This window comes from Amblyomma americanum, chromosome 11 (genome assembly GCF_052857255.1).
Source record: "Amblyomma americanum isolate KBUSLIRL-KWMA chromosome 11, ASM5285725v1, whole genome shotgun sequence".
Classification (NCBI taxonomy): domain Eukaryota; kingdom Metazoa; phylum Arthropoda; class Arachnida; order Ixodida; family Ixodidae; genus Amblyomma; species Amblyomma americanum.
The window spans coordinates 98,938,529-98,959,364 of NC_135507.1; the positions used below are offsets into that span (position 1 = coordinate 98,938,529).

General features: G+C 47.4%; 1 protein-coding gene across 2 annotated transcripts in view; it reads left to right on the top strand.

Annotated features, from left to right (window-relative positions):
- Nucleotides 1–3,418, top strand: part of Dph5 (diphthine methyl ester synthase) — a 38,436-nt gene extending 35,018 nt beyond the window's left edge. For both annotated transcript variants that reach the window (XM_077644493.1, XM_077644494.1), the window contains one exon: nt 3,163–3,418. In XM_077644493.1, coding sequence (XP_077500619.1) covers nt 3,163–3,383 — 221 coding nt within the window. In that variant the 3' untranslated portion in view covers nt 3,384–3,418. The remainder of the gene's footprint in view (nt 1–3,162) is intronic.
- The last annotated feature ends 17,418 nt before the right edge of the window (nt 3,419–20,836 follow it).

The following is a 20,836-nucleotide window of genomic DNA, read 5'->3' on the forward strand; positions in this document are numbered from 1 at the left end:
GAACACGAGGCAGTTTTAACCAAAAAGAGTAAAGGAATAACGGAAAGGCAAATTCAATACATGAACGCAAAAGCTGTGTCAAAATTAACAGTGTTCTAGAAGAACCACACTCCTTTGTCAGAGAGTAAAATAGAAGGAGTGCTGACACACTGGTCGCCAGCTTTGGCAATCAGCAGAGCCTCTATGATAACCCTTTCGATTTCACTCTCAGCATGCGCTTTGATTCGGGAATACTGTTCCATGCTTGCAGTTCAATTTTAATGGGCTTTCACCTGGTGCTCAAGGTCACTGCAACGTGTTTCGAGCTTCTCGTTGGCTTCCTTCAAGGCTGTGTTTTCAGCTCGTATTTCTTCATACTCATTGCTTATGTACTTCAAGCTCGCCTTTATTTCTCTCATTTCTTTCCTTAACTCCCCGTTTAGCGTTTGCCTGAAATCCTTCAGCTCAGACCGAACCTGCCATTTTAAGTCTTCCATAAGTGCAACAAATTCTTTAGGCATTGCTGAATAGAGGAAACACTGTGGCAGCAGCAGCAACAACAAGCAGCAGCTGCAAGGCTCAGAACTGGCTCCAATGTGCACGGAAAGTTCACAGGAAAATTGTGAGCAGTTGAAGTCTGCTGCCGCCGCTGCTGCCAAGTGATCATCAGGTTGGATGTCTGGTGCTTTTATCGCCTTGCTGTCAGTGGTTCAGCCAGTACTATCAGTGATCAGTTGGCATCACAGCAGCACTCGTGTAGGTGATGGCAAGTGTAGTGCTAGCGATGTTATCAAAACACGTGGTAGTGCTAGCGATGTTATCAAAATACGTGGCACCGCTTTAGTCTCCCAGCCTGGCTGAGCTGAAGAGGCTGAGCGCGCTTGCATAGAAAGTTCACAGAAAAACTGTGATCAGTTGGAGTCTGTACCTGCCACTGCTGCTGCCAAGTCCTTTCAATAAACCCCAATCTTACACCAGCCATAGAGTTGTAGCAGCTCCCTCAGCACCTGTGACAGCATCTAGTGAAGCCATTAAAGTAGCGTAAGCACCAAATTTTCAGGTTTTTATTTTTTTGGGGATAACACTGGGCAGGATTTCACTAATGCCAGAACGGGAGAAGATATGACCCAGTGTGCTCTCTAAATGCTTTACAACAGCACTGTTTTTCGCCCAGAGTTTCGGTATCAATTTGCGCAAGCTGCAACATCAAAGGATAGTAGGTCATGGGCACTCAAGCAGACTGTGGATCAGCAAAAGTGTCAGTTTTGTGAGCGCACGTTTCTTGTGAACTGTGATTTGACGTCGCAACATGTGAAACAGAAACTGTAGGGGAAAAAGCAGTTCTATAATCTTTTATTGAAAGCACACCGGGCACATTCTCTCCCCTTCAGTAATTTCTAAGCCCCTGTGCATCATTATCACTAACAAGCAGAATTTTAAAATTTGGTTTCTGTACTTTACAAAAGAACTCGTATTGGGGCTCAAGGCGGAGCCAAAAAACGAGGATTTCATTTGCGTCTTTTTTTAATCTTTGAAGAGTAAGCCATTCAGTGCTGCCCTTTCATGTGTGTTTCGTGCCATCATATTGAGGGCAGAGGGCTACCTGAATCAGAGCAAAGAATCAGTTGCTTGCTTTGTGAAACACACAGCAGAACCATGTTGATTTCATTTTGCTTACAAAACATGTGGAAATCTTGATCATCTAATAGCAGTTAATTGTGTGGGAAATCTTGAAACATGGAGGCGTGTGAAGTGCCACATTGCATTTGCATTTTCACACTCCCATCGACTTTTCTCTTTTTGTCCTTTGCTTGGCAAACTAAGCTCCTACGTGATGGATTTGGTTTAACAGCAGTGGGAGGTATTAGACTAGCAAAATTGCCTATTCACAAGCTTCTAGATGCAGTGGGGATGGTGCTATAGCTAGCTGTCCGGTTCGCTTTTATCTGGGCAGCACAGGTTCATCAATCAATGATCTATTGGACAAGATCAATTCTCCAGTCAATGTAGAAATGCAATTTTTTTTCCCGGTAGCTTTTGTAAATAACCAAATCCATCACACAAAAGAATGCTTACTTGTAATCTACGCAATGTGGGGAGTGACACCAGCTGGTGCTGAGCGTCTTTGTGGTTTGTGCCCCCCACACCTTTAATGTAATCAAGTAAGCATAACCTTAGCTTCTGGGACTGGTTGGCTGCTTTTTCTTCTCTGCTCCATGTCTCTCATGTTTGCAGCATCATGGGCAGTTGAAAACATTGAGGTTCCTGCGTCACCTTCACGTCATGTTAACATTGAAAAGAAGCATCTAGAAAAATTTTTCCCTACCAGAATAATTGCAAAATTAGTAAATAGGCAGTGTCATGTGGTGTATAAGCAACTAACCAAACAAGGAAAGCTTTTTAAGCAGTGCCATTTTAGTTTACTTATTTGAAGCAAACATTTTGCCAGCAGATAGCGATTTGCTGGCTGTGGGGACTTGGGTACTGTTGCCATCGGCAGGTGAATAGCTGGCACCGGAAGAGAACTTCCTTCAAATACATGAGAATGGAGAAATAAACACTGACACAATGCTTTGGATGTGCACAATGCCATCGAATGCAGTAAAGCCTATGATGCATTAAAAGGACCAACCAGTGACGAAAACATGTGATAAATAGATTATGTGAATGCTTTGGATTCGACAAAGATCCAAGGCTTCCGCATCTGCCATCACATAGCCAAAATGTAAATTGTGTCAGCCCATTTTCCATAAGGTGACCATTTTGGCTTGACACAGGGATAAGCGCACACTCAAAATAATTGAGGCTTTTGAAATATAGTGGAGAAGCTGATTGCATCAGTCAACCCTTGATTTCCTTGTACAAAAAGTTGACTACCTTGCCTCCTCACTTCCGTAATTTGCTGCTTTTTCTCGTTTATGGCCCTCTTAGGTCTTAGCTTTTTTTTGGTTTTGGTCTTGCGGTTCTAGTTCTTTGTTAGTTGTTTATTGCATGTTTCAAAAGTACATTTGTTAATAAAATAAGTCATGAAAGAACACTTGCGGCATCGTCTTCCTTCTTTTTGGGGTTGTCCTGGTTCACGCCTCTCTTCCAGAATAAAAGTTAGGGGACTTAATTATTAGTACAAGCAACTCTTTTGGTGGGTCTTACAGTAACATATGCCCTGTCCATTCCTCGTTGCAGCCTACAGTGATGACAGTCCCTGCATTGGCTTGGCTCGGGTGGGCATGGAAACACAGTGCATCAAATGCTCTTCTCTGAAGGAGATGTCAACCTCTGACCTGGGAAGTCCCCTCCACAGCTTGGTGATTCCTGGAAAGCTTCATCCCATGGAAATTGAAATGCTGAGGTTGTTTGCAACTAACTCAACCTGGTTCGACGCTGTCTGCAAAAATGGCTGTTGAATGTTTTTGCAAAAATGTCTCCTTTTAGTTGGCCAGCTTGAGTGGAATTTTTTTCCTTCATATGGGTTGTTAATGTATGTGATTTATGTGATTGAATTCCTTTTTGCATTAACATGCTTGTTTAGCCCGCAATTGCTCCTTTAAACATTTGACATGAAGAAACACGTCACAGTGCATGGAAACTACATTAAAAGGATCAACACCTTTCTTTTAACTAGTAAAATTTCCTTTAGTAACTTGTAACAGGTTTATTAGTAAGTTAAAGAGGATGTAATTACAGCCCATGTTTTGAGTGCCAGTAACTCAAGCACACTTACAGGCTGTATTTCATTTTATTTTATTCTTAGCTGAATTTGAGTTGCTTTCATACATGAACAGAGTGTGACAGAAGCACAGTCATGTTCCATCAGTACGAATCTCATTAATATAGGTGACCATTTCTAAACAGTTATTCTGGGCACAACTTTTTACGGCGTGAGCCGTTATATGGAGCCTACCTCGAGCCGTCACGTGGATGAAGCCCGTCCAAGGTCAGCTCTCAGAGTGGCCAGGAGAGAAAGATGAGATAACGAATGGAGGGCTGGTATTGGGAGAAAAGGAAATAACTAAGGGGAGAAAATGGAGGGACACTGTCGCGGACAGAGAGAGAAAAAAAAACGCAGCAATGCTGCCCGCTGCTTGCTATTGGAGCTACGAAGGCAATCGGCCACGCGAGCTGGTCTAATCAGTTCTATGACCCTCCGCCAAGTGGCTGCAGCTCGAAAACGAAGTGTTCGGTGTGAGGGAGCTCAGCCGAAAATCTCTGCGGGTGGCCAACGAAAAAATGAACCGAAATATCAGCACGCGTGGATGGCGCAGCAGCTGCCCTTTTGCTGCGTTTTTATGGAGGAAAAACGCTAAGGCGCCCGTGTGCTGTGCGATATCAGTGCACGTTAAAGATCCCCAGGTGGTCGAAATTATTCCGGAGCCCTCCACTACGGCACCTCTCTCTTCCTTTCTTCTTTCACTCCCTCCCTTATCCCTTCCCTTACGGCGTGGTTCAGGTGTCCAACGATATATGAGACAGACATACTGCGCCATTCCTTTCCCCCAAAACCAATTATAATTATATATTACCGTTTTATTGGTCCTCACAAGAGAAAGATAAAAAATGTGTAAATGAAACAGGAAGTCCGGACCACCAGAGCTTTGCCGCCGAGCTTAAAGCCGACAAAACTAACTGCAAAGGACGCTCGTCGCTCTCATGCTCGTGAGGCTGGCCGTCGCTCGAGAACCCGATCAGTGGCGAGCGACGAAGATCCTGCTGCAGTGAGAACGGCGCTGCTAACAACACATAGATTGTGTGTGGCCGCTTAGATTGGAGAGGGCGCGTGCCTGTATCCATATTAAAATTCTGATAAGTTATTAGCTCGTGCAGTTTTGTATCACAAATAACCCTTTCTGAAGCCGTGCTGAGTAGGAAAGAAAAAAAATTGGCAGTGGCTTAGCTCGGCTATATATGCTGGGATATATGTAGCGAGAGGTGCGTTTTTCTGGCTGAGCTTTTTTTCGGAAACTCGAATGGTGTGATCAGTCACACGACGGGCCTTCAGTTCCTCTTCTGTTGGTTCCCGTTGACTGACGCCTTCCATAGGCTCCATCTCGGCGGCTGTGCGCCGTCTATTATGCTCGGCAGTCTGGCGTCTCCGTTTGGCAAGGCGTTCCTCTCTCTGTTCGGGCGTCTGCGCTGCTCTTCGCCTTCTAATGCCGCGTTCAGACTATACATGCGCTACGCACGGACTGTTGGAAAGGATCGCAAGCGTAAACGCAGAAAATGCAATGAGCCTGTTCAGACGAGTGTTGCATTGAGCGTTAACTACCTCAGGTTCGGAAGAGTTATTCTCTTGTCTATACCGCCGTTTAGCAGCGACTGGACTCTCTGCATGCATTCCAAACGTTGCGATACAGACGCCCATTACATCTCCGCCTTTTATACGCAATGCTGCGCATGCGACGCGCGGTTCGGGTGATAGAGCGGCTCGCGGCGAGGCGGCGACGAAGAACACGGCGCAGCTGTGGGGTCTGTCTGGTTAATATGGTATCGGCACATGCGCAAAACTGCTTATCGGCGTGACGTCACGCTCGGCTCCAACGATAGAGCGGGCGCGCGGCGACGGCGAAGCGCAAGCCGCACCTTGCTCCTCTCCGGTTGCCATGGTAACTGCGCATGCGCACACCTGGATTCTCCCATGCGCCGCGAAATGTTCGACTGGTAGCCCAGTGTAGCTCTCGCTACAAAAGTTATTAGAGTCATGATGACGGCGAACATTACAGGAAAAAACGTGCAAGTAATTTACAACATATTGACGCAATGCTTTTTAGTGTTTATTTTTCCTCAGCGGTACGTCGCCGAGTGGTTTGAGCACCCGCCTCACATGCAGGAGGTGGGGAGTTCGACCCCCAGTGCCGCCGGGTACCCACCGATGATGCAATATGGGAACAAGCTTTCCTCTGACCTGGTGCTCGGCTTGTTTAACCCTTTATGGGATAACGGGATACATGGGTCCCGCTTTTTACTCTCACGAAAAACCTCCGTACGCGGCAGCGGGTGAATTTCTGGGCAACAGTCTTGTCGCGCCATCTATCTCGAGTCTTTGACAACGCTTGTGCGACTAAGTTTTAGGATTTCCTGTAGATGGCACCACCAGCATTGACAGCTGAACTTTTTCCTTTGTGAAGATTCGTGCCGGTAAAAATTGCTCCCGCTTGTTCGCGCCCAAAAAGATTTCGAGATGAATGGTAAGTTTTTCCTTTTCTGTCCTTCAAGGGAAATACTTGGTGCATGCCCTAAACGATTTATTAGGTAGTCAGAATCGCAGAGTGCCCGAAAAAGAGGTCTCTATGAGCGCCAGAGCCGGATTGACGCGATCGAAAACACTAAGAGAACGTGAAGGGTGCGCTCCAGGGGGCATAATTTTTGCTCACAGTATGCTGAAAGTATGCTACGACTAACAAAGTAAGCTGTCGATGTTGATAATTCTAAGTTTCGTTTCGTTTACGAATTCGCAGGGGGCTCGCTTACGCGGGATGAAGCGCTGGCGCTCTACTTCAGTTTGCCTGACGAGTCTGAGACTAGTGAAGACGAGGCCCAAAGCAGCGAGGACGACTTTGTCCCTGAGCTAGCGCCGTCGGATTTGAGCTTTGAAGACGACGAAATCGAAGCTGGTCCATCAAAGAGCAAGCGCCAACGGCGGTCTACTCCTTCAAAAAAAGGTTTCAGGAGGAAACGGAATGCGCTCCTGCTGGATCAAGGTGGAGAGAGTGCGCCAGAAGAGGAGGAGGTCGGCAGTGCATGGACTACAAATGAACCGCTAAGTACAGTTCAAAGCCCAAAGACATGGGATTCTCAAACCTCGCAAAAGGCGCCAGCACGCGCAGTTGATGCATTCACGCTCTATTTTGATGATGAGATGATTGAATTCATAGTTGAGCAGACCAACCTCTTCGGTGCAAAGAAGTACCCAAGGAAGTGGCAAATTTTGACAAAGGAAGAGTTACGAGCGTATTTTGGTGTACTGCTGTTGATGAGCGTGTGCCCAAGGCACCACCTGTATCAGTATTGGAGCCGTGACCCTCTCTTTCATTTTGAAGAAATTTCAAAGCTGATGTCCTTCAAACGATTTCAGCAAATTATGAACTCGCTTCGTGTGAATGACACAACGAAAGAAAAAAAGAGAGGAGAAGAGGGATATGACCGTCTGGCCAAGGTGCGCCCTCTTATTACAAAGCTGAACCAAAAGTTTCAAGAAGAATACACTCCTTCCTGTCATCAATCAATTGATGAAAGCATGATCGCTTTCAAAGGAAGGTCAAGCATGAAGCAGTACCTTCCTTTGAAACCGATCAAACGTGGGTACAAAGTGTGGTGCAGGGCAGACGCACAGACTGGTTACCTGCTCCAGTTCCAGGTATACGAGGGAAAAAATGAGCAGCGGCCCGCAGGCCAAAGCTTAGGCGAGTATGTCGTTCTTTCCCTTTCTGAAAGCGTAGAGCCTGGCACACAGCTCTACTTCGATAACTATTTCACGTCTACACCGCTCATGCAAACGCTTGCCCAGAAGGGTATCTTGGCCGCGGGTACCGTCCGTGTCAACAGGAAGGACCTTCCTGACGATCTAAAGAAAAACAACAAGCTTCAGAAGGGAGAGTACCTGTGGCGCAGCAAAGGCAATGTCTCAGCATACCAATGGCATGATTCAAAGAACGTTCATGTCCTATCTAATTTTCACGACCCGAACGAAACTGAAGAAGTCCAGAGAAAACTTTCTAATGGTTCATCAGTGGGTGTGGTCTGCCCCAAAGCGGTCGCTGACTACAACCGTTGGATGGGAGCCGTAGACAAGTTCGACCAGAAAAGAAACTCCTATGCGGCTGACAGGCGATCGAAAAAGTCGTGGTATCGCATATTTTATTTTCTTTTTGACTCATCAGTTGTAAACAGCTTCATTCAGCATAGTGGCAACAGCGACATGAGCTACATGTGGTTTCGGCTCGTTCTGGGACGGCAGCTGATCAACGGGCAAACATTCCGACACTACAGGTCTGTTGGGCCGTTCCGCAAGAACAAAGGTGGCACTAAGAGCGGCCAAAAAATGGTCGGAATTGCAGACGAAGTAAGGTTTGCAGGTACTGGTCACAACCCACGGAAAGTGCCAAACAGGCGTAGATGTAGGTGGTGTTCCACCTCCGGGAGTGAAACGCGCACGAAGTTTGTGTGTGGTGTGTGTAATGTACCCCTGTGTGCAACCTGCTTCGGCCCCTTCCACCAACAATGACAGAACTAACCACAGCTTGGTGCTCGCGTGAGTCAATGGGACAGTGTTGTCCCACTTTTTCAAAAGGACAACATGTGCCAATGGGACACATGCGTCCCACTTTTTTTCATTAAACTATTGCTGCTATTGTTCTGAAATTTCTTCCATATCATTTCTGAAGATGCCTAGACCCGAAAAATGTGTAGTTTTTTTTCTCTATGTTACGGAAATTATAGGTGAACCCACAAAGGGTTAAGGTGAATTGCTTGGGAAATAGGTCTTTGACCCCACGTTGCGAAGAAGTAAAATACCTTGTGCCATGGCGCTCTTTAGCCTCGGATGCTCTTGCGCCATAAAAAATCACGACCATTATCATCATGTTCATTCTTCAGAGCTGCCCGCACGCGGCTTTATCGCTCTGTTTGTCATGCAAGACGCGACCACATTTATCTCGACTGATCGCACCCAGGCGGAGCCGATTCTACGGTGTTTCAGACTTTTGTAGTTTGCGCCCCGCCGCGGTGGCTCAGTGGTTATGGCGCTCGATTACTGATCCGGAGTTCCCGGGTTCGAACCCGACCGCGGCGGCTGCGTTTTTATGGAGGAAAAACGCTAGGCGCCCGTGTGCTGTGCGATGTCAGTGCACGTTAAAGATCCCCAGGTGGTCGAAATTATTCCGGAGCCCTCCACTACGGCACCTCTTCTTCCTTTCTTCTTTCACTCCCTCCTTTATCCCTTCCCTTAAGGCGCGGTTCAGGTGTCCAACGATATATGAGACAGATACTGCGCCATTTCCTTTCCCCCCAAAGCCAATTATTATTATTATTATTATTATTAGTATTATTATTAGTATTATTGTAGTTTGCTCGCAGGATCGCGGAAGTTCATTGTCAGGTTTAAATTGAGCGCGGCTGAGAACGGCCTCCAGTCTGTTCGACTACCACCAAACACGTACGCTTTTTGCTTTCGCCGCCGCCGAGTCATTCAGTCCATTCTGGGCGCAGGCCAGCCCAATAAAGTTTTTTTTTTTTTGAAGCCTTCTTTCGCTGTCTTCCTCACTGCCTGGACTGCCATCAGCACTGCGTGACATCTGGTGGAGGTGCCATGGGTAGCCGTCCATGTACCGAACACCCCCTACAAGTCGTGACGCCAGCCCTCTGCGTCTTCCGCTCGGCTTTCATTGCGGCGAACCCGGCCACATTCTTCGGCACTGCCCTGTACAGAAGAACGGGCCTATTTGGCTTTTCAATTGATGCCGCATGACCTCACCCCGGCCAACGACTACGGGAGATCGACGAGTATCTGCGCCGAGAGGAATACCGTCGAGCCGTCTGTCCCGCTCGCCGTCACCGTCCACACCACGTTTTGCGTCGCTCGGCCGCAGCTACGCGGAATCCCGGCCTAAAGAAAGCAGCGTTTGGAAGTGAGGTTGCTCACCAGCGAAACGACGAAGATAGTGCACCGACCACGGCGCATGAAGACGCCGCACCCTCTACGCCGACGCCGACCACGACGCGACCGGACTTCAGAATGACGCCGCCACCCGAAAGCCCCGAGGTCACGCCCTACCCCTGATGCACATATCTGACGAAGCCGTGACCCTACGCCCAGGACACGGAGCAAGACTATATAGGAGGTGAAACTCCCGTCGGCGCGAGCGAGCGCTGGCGACCAGATAAATGCGCCGACGGGGTCGCATGCAGTGGCGGCACCTCGTAGACGCAGTAGCGAAAAAAAAAAAAAATGCAGCGCCGGGCAGGCGGTTCCGGCGCGCGCTCAAAGCAGACAACAAGCAGACGACACGGGTGTTTGCTACAGCGGGCACGCCGTGACGTTGTATTTCAGTAGTTTCCAGGCCGCCAGCATGATAGTGGCGCCGCGGGCTTGTGACCTTTTCTGGTCCTTGTAAACCAGCGCAACGGCTCGAAGCCAAACAGAAAGGGACAAAACACGGCGCTGAACTAACAACAGAATAGTTTTATTCAGGGCACCATGCAGTGGTTAAATACACGCTGGTATCGCAGAATAACGGAAAAACAGAGAAAAACAAGAAAAATAAAAAATATCGTTTCACAGCCTAATCATTGTGATTGTGCGAAAGCTCTGCCGAAGCACGTAATCTATGACATTATGTATCCGTGTTCTTTTTCCGAGATAGCAACAGAAGGGGTGTTTATGCATTGCGTACCTATCCTCATGATTTATGATGCCTCAATTATCTCCCTGGTGAGCTGGTCATTGCTTTTTGCTATAATTTTACTGCTCTTGAACATTGGGCGGCATGAGCAATCACGACAGTGAATCCCGATATGGCGGACGGCATTCTTCACATTATTGTTGCGCTCCTTAATTCTTTCATTTAAACACCGACCAGTTTGGCCAACGTACGACCGACCACAAGACAGAGGAATTGAATATACCAAGTTGTCTTGGCACTGAACATATTTCTTCTCATGCTTCTTCGGGCACACAGGAACATCGCGACGTGTTTTGTTTGGCCGATTTACACGCGCACACAAGGTCCTCTTTTTTACAGGGCCTGAAAACACATCTACTCCAGCTCGTTTTCCTATTCTTTTCAAATTGTGCGATAAAACATGAATGTAAGGAATTACGGATGCGTTTTTTCCTCGGCTGACTTGGTTGGCAGTAGCGCCAAGTTTCAACTTCTTCAGCATTCCCTCCGCCACCGAAGGTAACATGTGAAGCGGGTATCCTGCAGCAACAAGCCTTTCAACCTGTCATGAAAAACTGTGCGTGGTCTTATGCCTACAAGATTTTTTCATGGCATTGCCGAAACAAGATGTGGCAATGCTTCGTTTCACTAGCTTAGAGTGTGAAGAGCAGTATGGAAGTAGAGGTTTCCTGCTTCTAGGTTCAAAGGCCCAGCATACATGAACATCATTAAAAAACAATCAAGTCTAAAAAAATTTATGGGGTCATTAACAGGCACTTCATGAGTTATTTCCAGAGGCGGCAGAACGTCTGAAAAGACAGAACAAAGTTTAGTCACCTCTGCAGGAAGATTTTCCGGTTCACATCCAAGTAAAATAAGGTAATCATCTACAAAGCGGATCACTTTTTTAACATTTGATCCCTTGAGCCGAATATCGAGTGCTCTGTTATTCATAGCTAAATACAAATCGGTGAGCGATGGCGTAATACACGCTCCTATGCATATTCCTTTCTTTTGAATGAAAACACGCCCATCCCATTCTGCATAGGTAGACTCTAGGTAGGTTTGTGTCAGTTCTAAGAAGGTTCCTACAGGAATGCCAGAAGCATTCTGAAACTCAATGGCACCATAATCGTCTATGACTTCACTAATGCATGGTAACATTTTGTCATGAGGAATCGAGTAACACAGGTCTTTGATGTCAATTGAAAAAGCGCGCACCTGCTTGCTGCTACGGTTATTTTTTAGAAATTCGATTACATCGTCTTGATTTTTTTCACCTGATAAGGATCGTCAAAGGTTAGGAGAGTTAGGCACTTTTGTAAAAACCTACCCAGGCGCTGTTGCCACGCGCCGCTTTCTGAAATAATCACCCGTAAAGGTACGTCTGCTTTATGAGTTTTTGCTGTGAAAAACATGTCCAAGCTCAATTTTTGACATTTTTCTATTGAGGACACCAACTGCTCTAAATTGAGCCTCTTACACAACTGTTTTGCCTTCCTTTTTGCTTTTACGAGGAAGCTGCTTGTTCTTTCTTTGAATAAAGTGCTAATTGCTACGTCTGATTTCTGTTTAAAGCTATCTTTTGAAAGTACTGCAAAGCCCCTCTCTTTGTCAGCGGTTAGCAAAACCAGATTGTTGTCACGCATGTATCGAACAGTCTTACCAATCGGGAGGTTTTTCCCACGAGGATGGCAGTTTTGGTGGCAGCAACTTCTTCCACTACTTCGAGGGTGCGTTCCAAAGAAGCAAGCAGGGACGCTCAACCAGATTCACAACGTCGAAGGTGCGCATATTCCATAGGATATTCAACGAGTCCTACGTCTTGGCCCGAAGTGCGCCGTTGAGCCAAGAATGCAACCTCCTGAACTACTTGCCATGGTAAGGCGGGTTGCGCGACGAGCTGAGGAACCGCAGGCCGGCAGATGTGTTTCCGACGGAGTGGATGTTGTGCTGCGTTCGATCCCTCGTGGGAAAAACCTCCCGATTGCTAAGACTGTTCGATACATGCGTGACAACAATCTGGTTTTGCTAACCGCTGACAAAGAGAGGGGCTTTGCAGTACTTTCAAAAGATAGCTTTAAACAGAAATCAGACGTAGCAATTAGCACTTTATTCAAAGAGAGAACAAGCAGCTTCCTCGTAAAAGCAAAAAGGAAGGCAAAACAGTTGTGTAAGAGGCTCAATTTAGAGCAGTTGGTGTCCTCAATAGAGAAATGTCAAAAATTGAGCTTGGACATGTTTTTCACAGCAAAAACTCATAAAGCAGACGTACTTTTACGGGTGATTATTTCAGAAAACGGCGCGTGACAACAGTGCCTGGGTAGGTTTTTACAAAAGTTCCTAACTCTCCTAACCTCTGACGATCATTATCAGGTGAAAAAATCAGACGATGTAATCGAATTTCTAAAAAATAACCGTAGCAGCAAGCAGGTGCGCGCTTTTTCAATTGACATCAAAGACCTGTATTACTCGATTCCTCATGACAAAATGTTACCGTGCATTAGTGAAGTCATAGACGATTATGGTGCCATTGCGTTTCAGAATGTTTCTGGCATTCCTGCAGGAAACTTTTTAGAACTGACACAAACCTACCTAGAGTTTACCTATGCAGAATGGGATGGGCGTGTTTTCATTCAAAAGAAAGGAATATGCATAGGAGCGTGTATTACGCCATCGCTCACCGATTTGTATTTAGCTATGAATAACAAAGCACTCGATATTCGGCTCAAGGGATCAAATGTTAAAAAAGTGTTCCGCTTTGTAGATGATTACCTTATTTTACTTGGATGTGAACCGGAAAATCTTCCTGCAGAGGTGACTAAACTTTGTTCTGTCTTTGCAGACGTTCTGTCGCCTCTGGAAATAACTCATTAAGTGCCTGTTAATGACCCCATAAAATTTTTTAGCCTTGACTCTGTTTTTTAATGATGTTCATGTATGCTGGGCCTTTGAACCTAGAAGCAGGAAACCTCTACTTCCGTACTGCTCTTCACACTCTAAGCTAGTGAAACGAAGCATTGCCTCATCTTGTTTCGGCAATGCCATGAAAAAATCTTGTAGGCATAAGACCACGCACAGTTTTCATGCCAGGTTGAAAGGCTTGTTGCTGCAGGAAACCCGCTTCACATGTTAACTTCGGTGGCGGAGGGAATGCTGAAGAAGTTGAAACTTGGCGCTACTGCCAACCAAGTCAGCCGAGGAAAAAACGCATCCGTAATTCCTTACATTCATGTTTTATCGCACAATTTGAAAAGAATAGGAAAACGAGCTGGAGTAGATGTGTTTTCAGGCCCTGTAAAAAAGAGGACCTTGTGTGCGCGTGTAAATCGGCCAAACAAAACACGTCGCGATGTTCCTGTGTGCCCGAAGAAGCATGAGAAGAAATATGTTCAGTGCCAAGACAACTTGGTATATTCAATTCCTCTGTCTTGTGGTCGGTCGTACGTTGGCCAAACTGGTCGGTGTTTAAATGAAAGAATTAAGGAGCGCAACAATAATGTGAAGAATGCCGTCCGCCATATCGGGATTCACTGTCGTGATTGCTCATGCCGCCCAATGTTCAAGAGCAGTAAAATTATAGCAAAAAGCAATGACCAGCTCACCAGGGAGATAATTGAGGCATCATAAATCATGAGGATAGGTACGCAATGCATAAACACCCCTTCTGTTGCTATCTCGGAAAAAGAACACGGATACATAATGTCATAGATTACGTGCTTCGGCAGAGCTTTCGCACAATCACAATGATTAGGCTGTGAAACGATATTTTTTATTTTTCTTGTTTTTCTCTGTTTTTCCGTTATTCTGCGATACCAGCGTGTATTTAACCACTGCATGGTGCCCTGAATAAAACTATTCTGTTGTTAGTTCAGCGCCGTGTTTTGTCCCTTTCTGTTTGGCTTCGAGCCGTTGCGCTGGTTTACAAGGACCATGTCGGACCAACTCGCCCACCAGTTCATGTTGTACTTTTCTGGTCGCTGCAGACAGCGGAGTTTCCACTCCTGTATAGTCTTCCTTCGTGGCCCAGGACGACGTGCATCGCAAGAGCCAGGACATCCGACCTTGAAGTGGCTATCGACGGCCGTACCGTTACCGCTCTAGTCGACGCAGGAGCCGAATGTTCGGTGATGAATGGAACATTCGCCACGCAGCTGAGGGAAATTGCGTCCGTCTGGGACGGCCCACAAATTCCCACCGCAAGAGGCCAAGTCATTACGCTATTGGGACGATGCACAGCACGAGTCTGTCAAGGGGCATACCCATCCATCGCAGTGCTACAGCAATGTTCCCGCGGGGTCATATTGGGCACAAAATTTCTAAATGAGCATCAGTCGATTATCGACCTGCGCTCTAAGCTGATTACGTTTCCGGCGGCCGAAGCCACCCATTCTATAACGACCATGGAACAGCATGTCGCCCTGAGTGTCCCGGATGAAGAATTGAGCGTTACACCTCGATCAAGCGACATGGCCACCGTAGGTGCCAAGGATGCCAAAAACGTGGAAGCTCTCATCGAGGGGAACACAAATTTGCTTATACAGCCAGGAATCGGCATCGCAATTGGGGCTTCGCACATTTCCGCAATGACCAAACTGAAGTGCTGCTCACGACCTGCGGTGAACACCGGCACGTTTTAAAAAAGAAAATTATTTCAAGATACTGTTAATCCCTAGAGGGATTGTAACAGGGGTGGGTACAAAAGGAAAGAAAATGGCACACTGTGTTTAAACTTAACGAGCAAGTAAACGAATATCAGAAGACACAAGGGGGCACAATCGGCGGCTCAAATCACTGCAAGTCGAAGCCAAGGACGGATACAAAGAATATAGAAGCGATACAAAACCCTGAGCTGCAACTATAAACTCACTGAAACTAAAAAAGAAAGTACAATGAGACATATCCGTAGGCAGATTTACTGTGCGTTAGACAGAAATAGGGATTCTTCCACAACCTGGGTGCACATTTCTGGTGAGCTCTCTTGTGTGATTTCTGGATGAAGTTCGTTACACTCGTGAACTGCGAGTGGAAAGAAGCAATAAAAACAGGTGGTGGTGTTGCATGAAAATTCCTGAAGTGCGAGAGCGTGTTTATAACGGGTGTGTGTGGAACAGTTTACTCTGATAAAGGCTGAGGGATCGGTGTTGAAGGCATTTTGTTGTACGTCGATTAGAGAGCGTAAGGAGGTATGCGCGATGAAGTATAGCTCAGCGGCGGTATCTGTTACATATAAATCTGACAGCCTTGTGCTGCACGCTTTCTAAGACGGCGACATCATTTTTAACGTACGGGAACCAAGCTATACAGGCATATTGAAGAATAGGACGAATAAGGGTGACATATGAGAGTTGCTTTGTGATGGGAGTAGCACAACGCAGTGCTTGTTTCAGAAAGAATAGTTTGTAGCTTTGTAGCGACATTTCGGACATGCGATGACCAGCTAAGATCAGACGTGACTGATGCGCCGGATATCTATACTCCTGAACTTTCCGTAGTGGGCGCTTTTGAGGCGATATTCAAAACTGAAAGGCGCCTTTTTTCTGGTAATTGTGTCATGGAATGCGTTTTGGCTATGTTGATGACCACCTGCCAGTTTAGACACCATTGTGCGACATGGTTTAGGGTGTTGTTCAGAGTTATTTGGGCATTATTTAGTTTATTTCATTAGAAATCACGCAGTCGTCTGCGAATAGGCGAATATTAACATTATCAATCTTATGTGCTGTCATTGATGAAGAGCAGAAATAAAAGCGGAGTAAGCACTGAGCCCTGTGGGGCTCAGGGGCGGGGGGCGGAAAGACGGCAACCGTGTCCGCATCGATGACTCACTGGACCAGCTCTGCAACGAAAGTATTCCTCATAATTTCCGTCTGGACCTCCGAGGAGAGCGGATGTCTCTGGCTGCTCCTCCCGCGAAGTGTTCGTGCTTCTGGACACCACCGCCGTGCTTAAGCCCTCGCCGCACCCGGTCCATCGTGCTGTTTACCATGCGGACGAGTTCGAGGAACCTTGTGCGTATCCCGCGCTGCCCGGCCCCCTCGCGCCCGTATACTTCAAGTAGGCCTCCCAAGCCGTCGGCCGCCTAGGTGGCCGCGTAGTCGTCTACCGTAGGCCTGCAGGAACTTCGGGCCGTTGTCCTTAGCTGCAGCAGCGACGGGCCCTTATTTCTAATGCAGCCGGCACAGCGGATACCGACAGCGGTGGCTCGCCCACCACCTTAGCGCTTGCTGTGCTGTACCCTGGAGCGAGAGCGGCCCTCCTGCTGCTCTTCGTCCACCCCGCGCACACTGGTGTGCATGGGGCATCTTCGCTCCGCTTATCACGGTAGTCACTAGCGATACCGCCATGTTGCTGCCCGGCTGCAACTTCCAGTGGCCCTCTCAGTCTCGCATTCAGCTTACTGGAACGACCACCGGACCTCGTGGCGCCAGCTGCTCGATGTCACTTCTACGCGCACTTGCGCATGCACAACCATACGCGCCGCCGGAAACGGCGTTTTTCAGCGTCCACCGCCGCGCTGCTGCCCTGCAGCAGTTTCCTGCGGTCCTCACGTGCTGCTGCGTGGATTCTTCGACGCGGCGGCCACTTGAGGACATCCACCGCTGGCCTGCAGACCTTGCTGCGCCCCTGGCTAGCCTTGCGGCTAGTCGGAGGCCATGCTGCTTGCCTCCAGCAAGCCCCGGATGCGTGTGCGCCAATCCCAGCGCGCGGAGGCTCGTTCTCCTTCCTCCTCCTGGAGCTGATGTGTTGCTACGGCAGACCCGGTGCCTGCTGATCGCGGAGAGTAAGCTCTTTGACGTTTGTTCATTTTTCAAAGCTGCCGACACACGATTTGGAAAGAACATGTCTGGGTATCAGGAACAATTGCTGGTAAAAGGACATGACTAAGGGTAGTTTATTAAGGCACAGGCGGCAAATGCAGGCAAGAAAACGAGGATCTAGCTAAGTGTCTCAATGACGATATAAAACAGTCTGTGGACGGTGCCGATATTCTTATTTTGGAGGACATGAATGACCATACCGAGGATCTGGATGGATGCTAATGGATACACAGATTGTAACGGAAAGTTTATGCTAGACCTCTGTGAGCAGCGCAACCTACTTATTGTAAATAGACAAACTAAATGTGAGGGACAAATCACAAGGGAATTCCGGATCAAGCAAGACGACCATTGACTATTGCCTAATGTCGCAGGGGACCTACAGCTAACTCGCAAAAATAAAAATAGATGAGGAGGGGGAGTACAGTGTGAGAAGTGATCATACACATCTTAGTCTGCAGATGGGAGCCCTGAACAAAAGAGAAATGCAGAAAGCACGAAGGGCGCGAAAAATTAAACAACGAACAAACAGCGCTAATAGCAGCAGGCGTTGAGGAATGAATAGAGAATCGCCCCATGGAAAAGGGGGGTTATAATCAGAAGTGCTGAGCAGTACGAAAATGAAACAAGTAAAAGTGGCAAACCCCTAAAAAGGGATGAGGAAGCCACGGAGCTAGTGGAATAAGGGAATTAAGGAGGCCATCGAACAACGACGGGCAGCTGTTATAGACATTATCTAGTATTTTTACATAAAGCTCTTCTACACCCTGACTCCGCAATGCCTGCATAACTGCTGAAGTTTCGACCGAGTCGAATTGTTTCTCGTAATCAGTTAAGGCAATATATAGGTGTTGGTTATCCTCTGCGCATTTTTCTATCACAAGTTGATAGTGCGGATATAGTCTATTGTCGAGTACCCTTTATGAAACACAGCTGCCTTATCATTTGGTTATCTGTTATATACAGGGTAGCAATGCAGGCGGTGAAATTAAAGATGCAGTCATGGGTAGAAATAAATATATATATAAGGTACTCGGAGAGCTTAGAGCGGCTTCAAAAGTGGTAGGCGCTTAGTTGATAGCCTGTTCGTGCTTACCTAATGCATAGAAGTAGCTAGGGCGGAAAACAGACCTTTGTATTTAGCCTTCCTAGACATAAGCGGTGGATACGACAACGTGAACAGGGAACTCCTGTGGAACATACTGAAAAATGAAGGCATCAGTCATGAGATAATGGAGATAATGACGAAATATAGCGAGATAATAAATTTGAAATTACATGGGAGGGGATAGGAAGTACGACAGCTGTCGACGTACGCAAAGGATTAAGGTAGGGTTCATGTTTTATATGGCAAATATGGAAAGAAGGCTCTATAAGAATGTAATTTAGGTTATAATCTGTCGTACAGATTGGTCAGAAAAGTCGTAGAGCAGGGGCTTCCCGGTTTAATGTATGCGGACGACATTATACTGTTAGCCAGGATATTTACACTCCGGTTAATTCTTGTGGAGACGAAGGAGACGCTCTAGGCTGCACTTTTAGCACAATTAGGTCAGGTCTGATGATTTTCAACTGTTAAACTGATCAGATGCTTACAATACAAGGCCATAAAATACCCAGAGGGGCAGAGTGCAAATATATAGGGGTAGGATAAACGAAGGACAGCTATACATGGAAAAGCACGAACAGTCTATTATGGCGAAAGCGCAAAAAGATGCCGCGATAATGAAACAGGGAATTATGAGGGTACAACAAGTGTGAAGTACTGAGAGGTATTTGGAAGGGAATAATGGTGTCAGGGTTTACTTTTGGGCACGCTGTTTCGGGCCTAAAGGCAGAAGTTCAGTGGAGACTGGAAATAAATAGTATAGCTATTGGAAAGTTAGCACTAGGTGCCCACGGCAAAACCAGGCACAAGACAGTACAGGAGAATATGGGCTGGACATCGCTCGAAGGATAGACAGCCCAGAGTCCGTCCGCCCGTCCGTCCGTCCGTCCAATCACACAACCGACCGACCGACCAATCCATAGTGTGACCGTGTATGAGCAGCGTCCTTCGTACATCGGTCCCAGTTTTGTTGGTCTTGAACCTTGGTGATACTAAACTTCATCTGCCACGTCGAAGGATGGTGGACTGTGTATGGCGTCGTACTTGCATCTGATGTCATGCAAGTAGTCGGTGAGCGGAGTGCGTGCTTCTTCACATTCAGCTTCTGCTTGGGCGTGCTGGTGCTGATAGCTCATTGTCGATGGATCGGCGACGTACGTAATTGCACAGCTTTTCGAATGGCGAAGTGCGCAAACCAACGTGCGGCTCGTTATTCACCTGGAACGTTGTTTCGCTCCAGTTGTCCAGCTTCCCGTTGAGGTTCTTCCTAAGTGCCGATAGGATTTCCACATGTGCGCACTCGACCAAACCGTCCATCTCGGGCGCATAGCGTACGGTCAACCTAGGGTGGACGCTCTTCTCGGCGAAGTAGTGCGTTACAGATCTAGAGGGGAACACTCGGTCGTTGTCGGTCACCACTGTTTTTGGCGTTCCGATAGTGAACTGAATATCCTCGTCAAGGAAACGCAGCGCGTGTTCTGTTGACTTGTCTGGTACAGAAAATGGGATGATGAAGCTCGTGGTGACTGGTGACGTCAGTTACCGCTCTGAAATACTTGCTGGTGTGCTCGGTGAGGATTGACGCACCATGGCCCATGGCAATAATATCGGTTGGCGGGTGTGTTGGCATACGTGTTTAACGAACCAGATTTTACGCCTGCCCTCGCGTTGTACCATTGGCACGTTTGACATCCGCGTACGTAGTCCTCCACATCGGGACTCATGTTCTGCCCGAAGTAGTGTTGCTGGATTTTTATGAGCGTCCTAAAAGCATTGCCGTGCCCGTCACAGTCGTGGTATGACGTGAGAACAGAATGCTTTAGGCTTTTGGCTACCGCGATGCGCTGTCTTTCTCGTTATCTGTCAGTAGTCACGTGCACGAGCCTGTCTTTCACAATCCTGTACCGTGTTGCTTTCGCTCCGTTTTTTCGTGCTTGGTCAATCTATGACCGGAGCAAATATGGGGTCCTTTCCTGGCGCGTTGCCAAGTCGATTGTCTTCGGCCTTGAGGACGAGGACGTTTGGCATGCCTTCTGGGACTCATGATAGCTCATCCTTGACGACATTTGACTTTCACTTGAGCTAGTTGGTTGTAGCATGCCATGGCTTACGCAAAAAGCGTACTGGCGCTAAAAGACGGAGACAACACACACACAAGACAGGACTGGCGCCAGTCCTGTCTTGTGTGTGTGTTGTCTCCGTCTTTTAGCGCCTGTACGCTTTTTGCGTAAGCCATGACATTTGACTTGTCCGATGGGTGGCGGATCGTGAAGTTGTACGGCATGAGGGCTAGCACGATACGGGCGAATCGCCTTTGCGGGTCCTTTTTGGACATGTCTTGCGCCACAGCCAAGTTGTGTGCGCATGCTTCGAAGTGCTGTAGATCTCGGACGTAGGGATGACCTTGTTAGTCACAGCCATCGCGATCGCATCCAAATCTGTCGAGTGCTTGCGCCTGTCAGAGTCGGGCACCTTTTTACTTGAGTATTCCATGACGCGTATTTCGTCCCTGTGTTCTTATGAAAGGAGAGCGCCAAACGCAGTGTAAGAGGAAG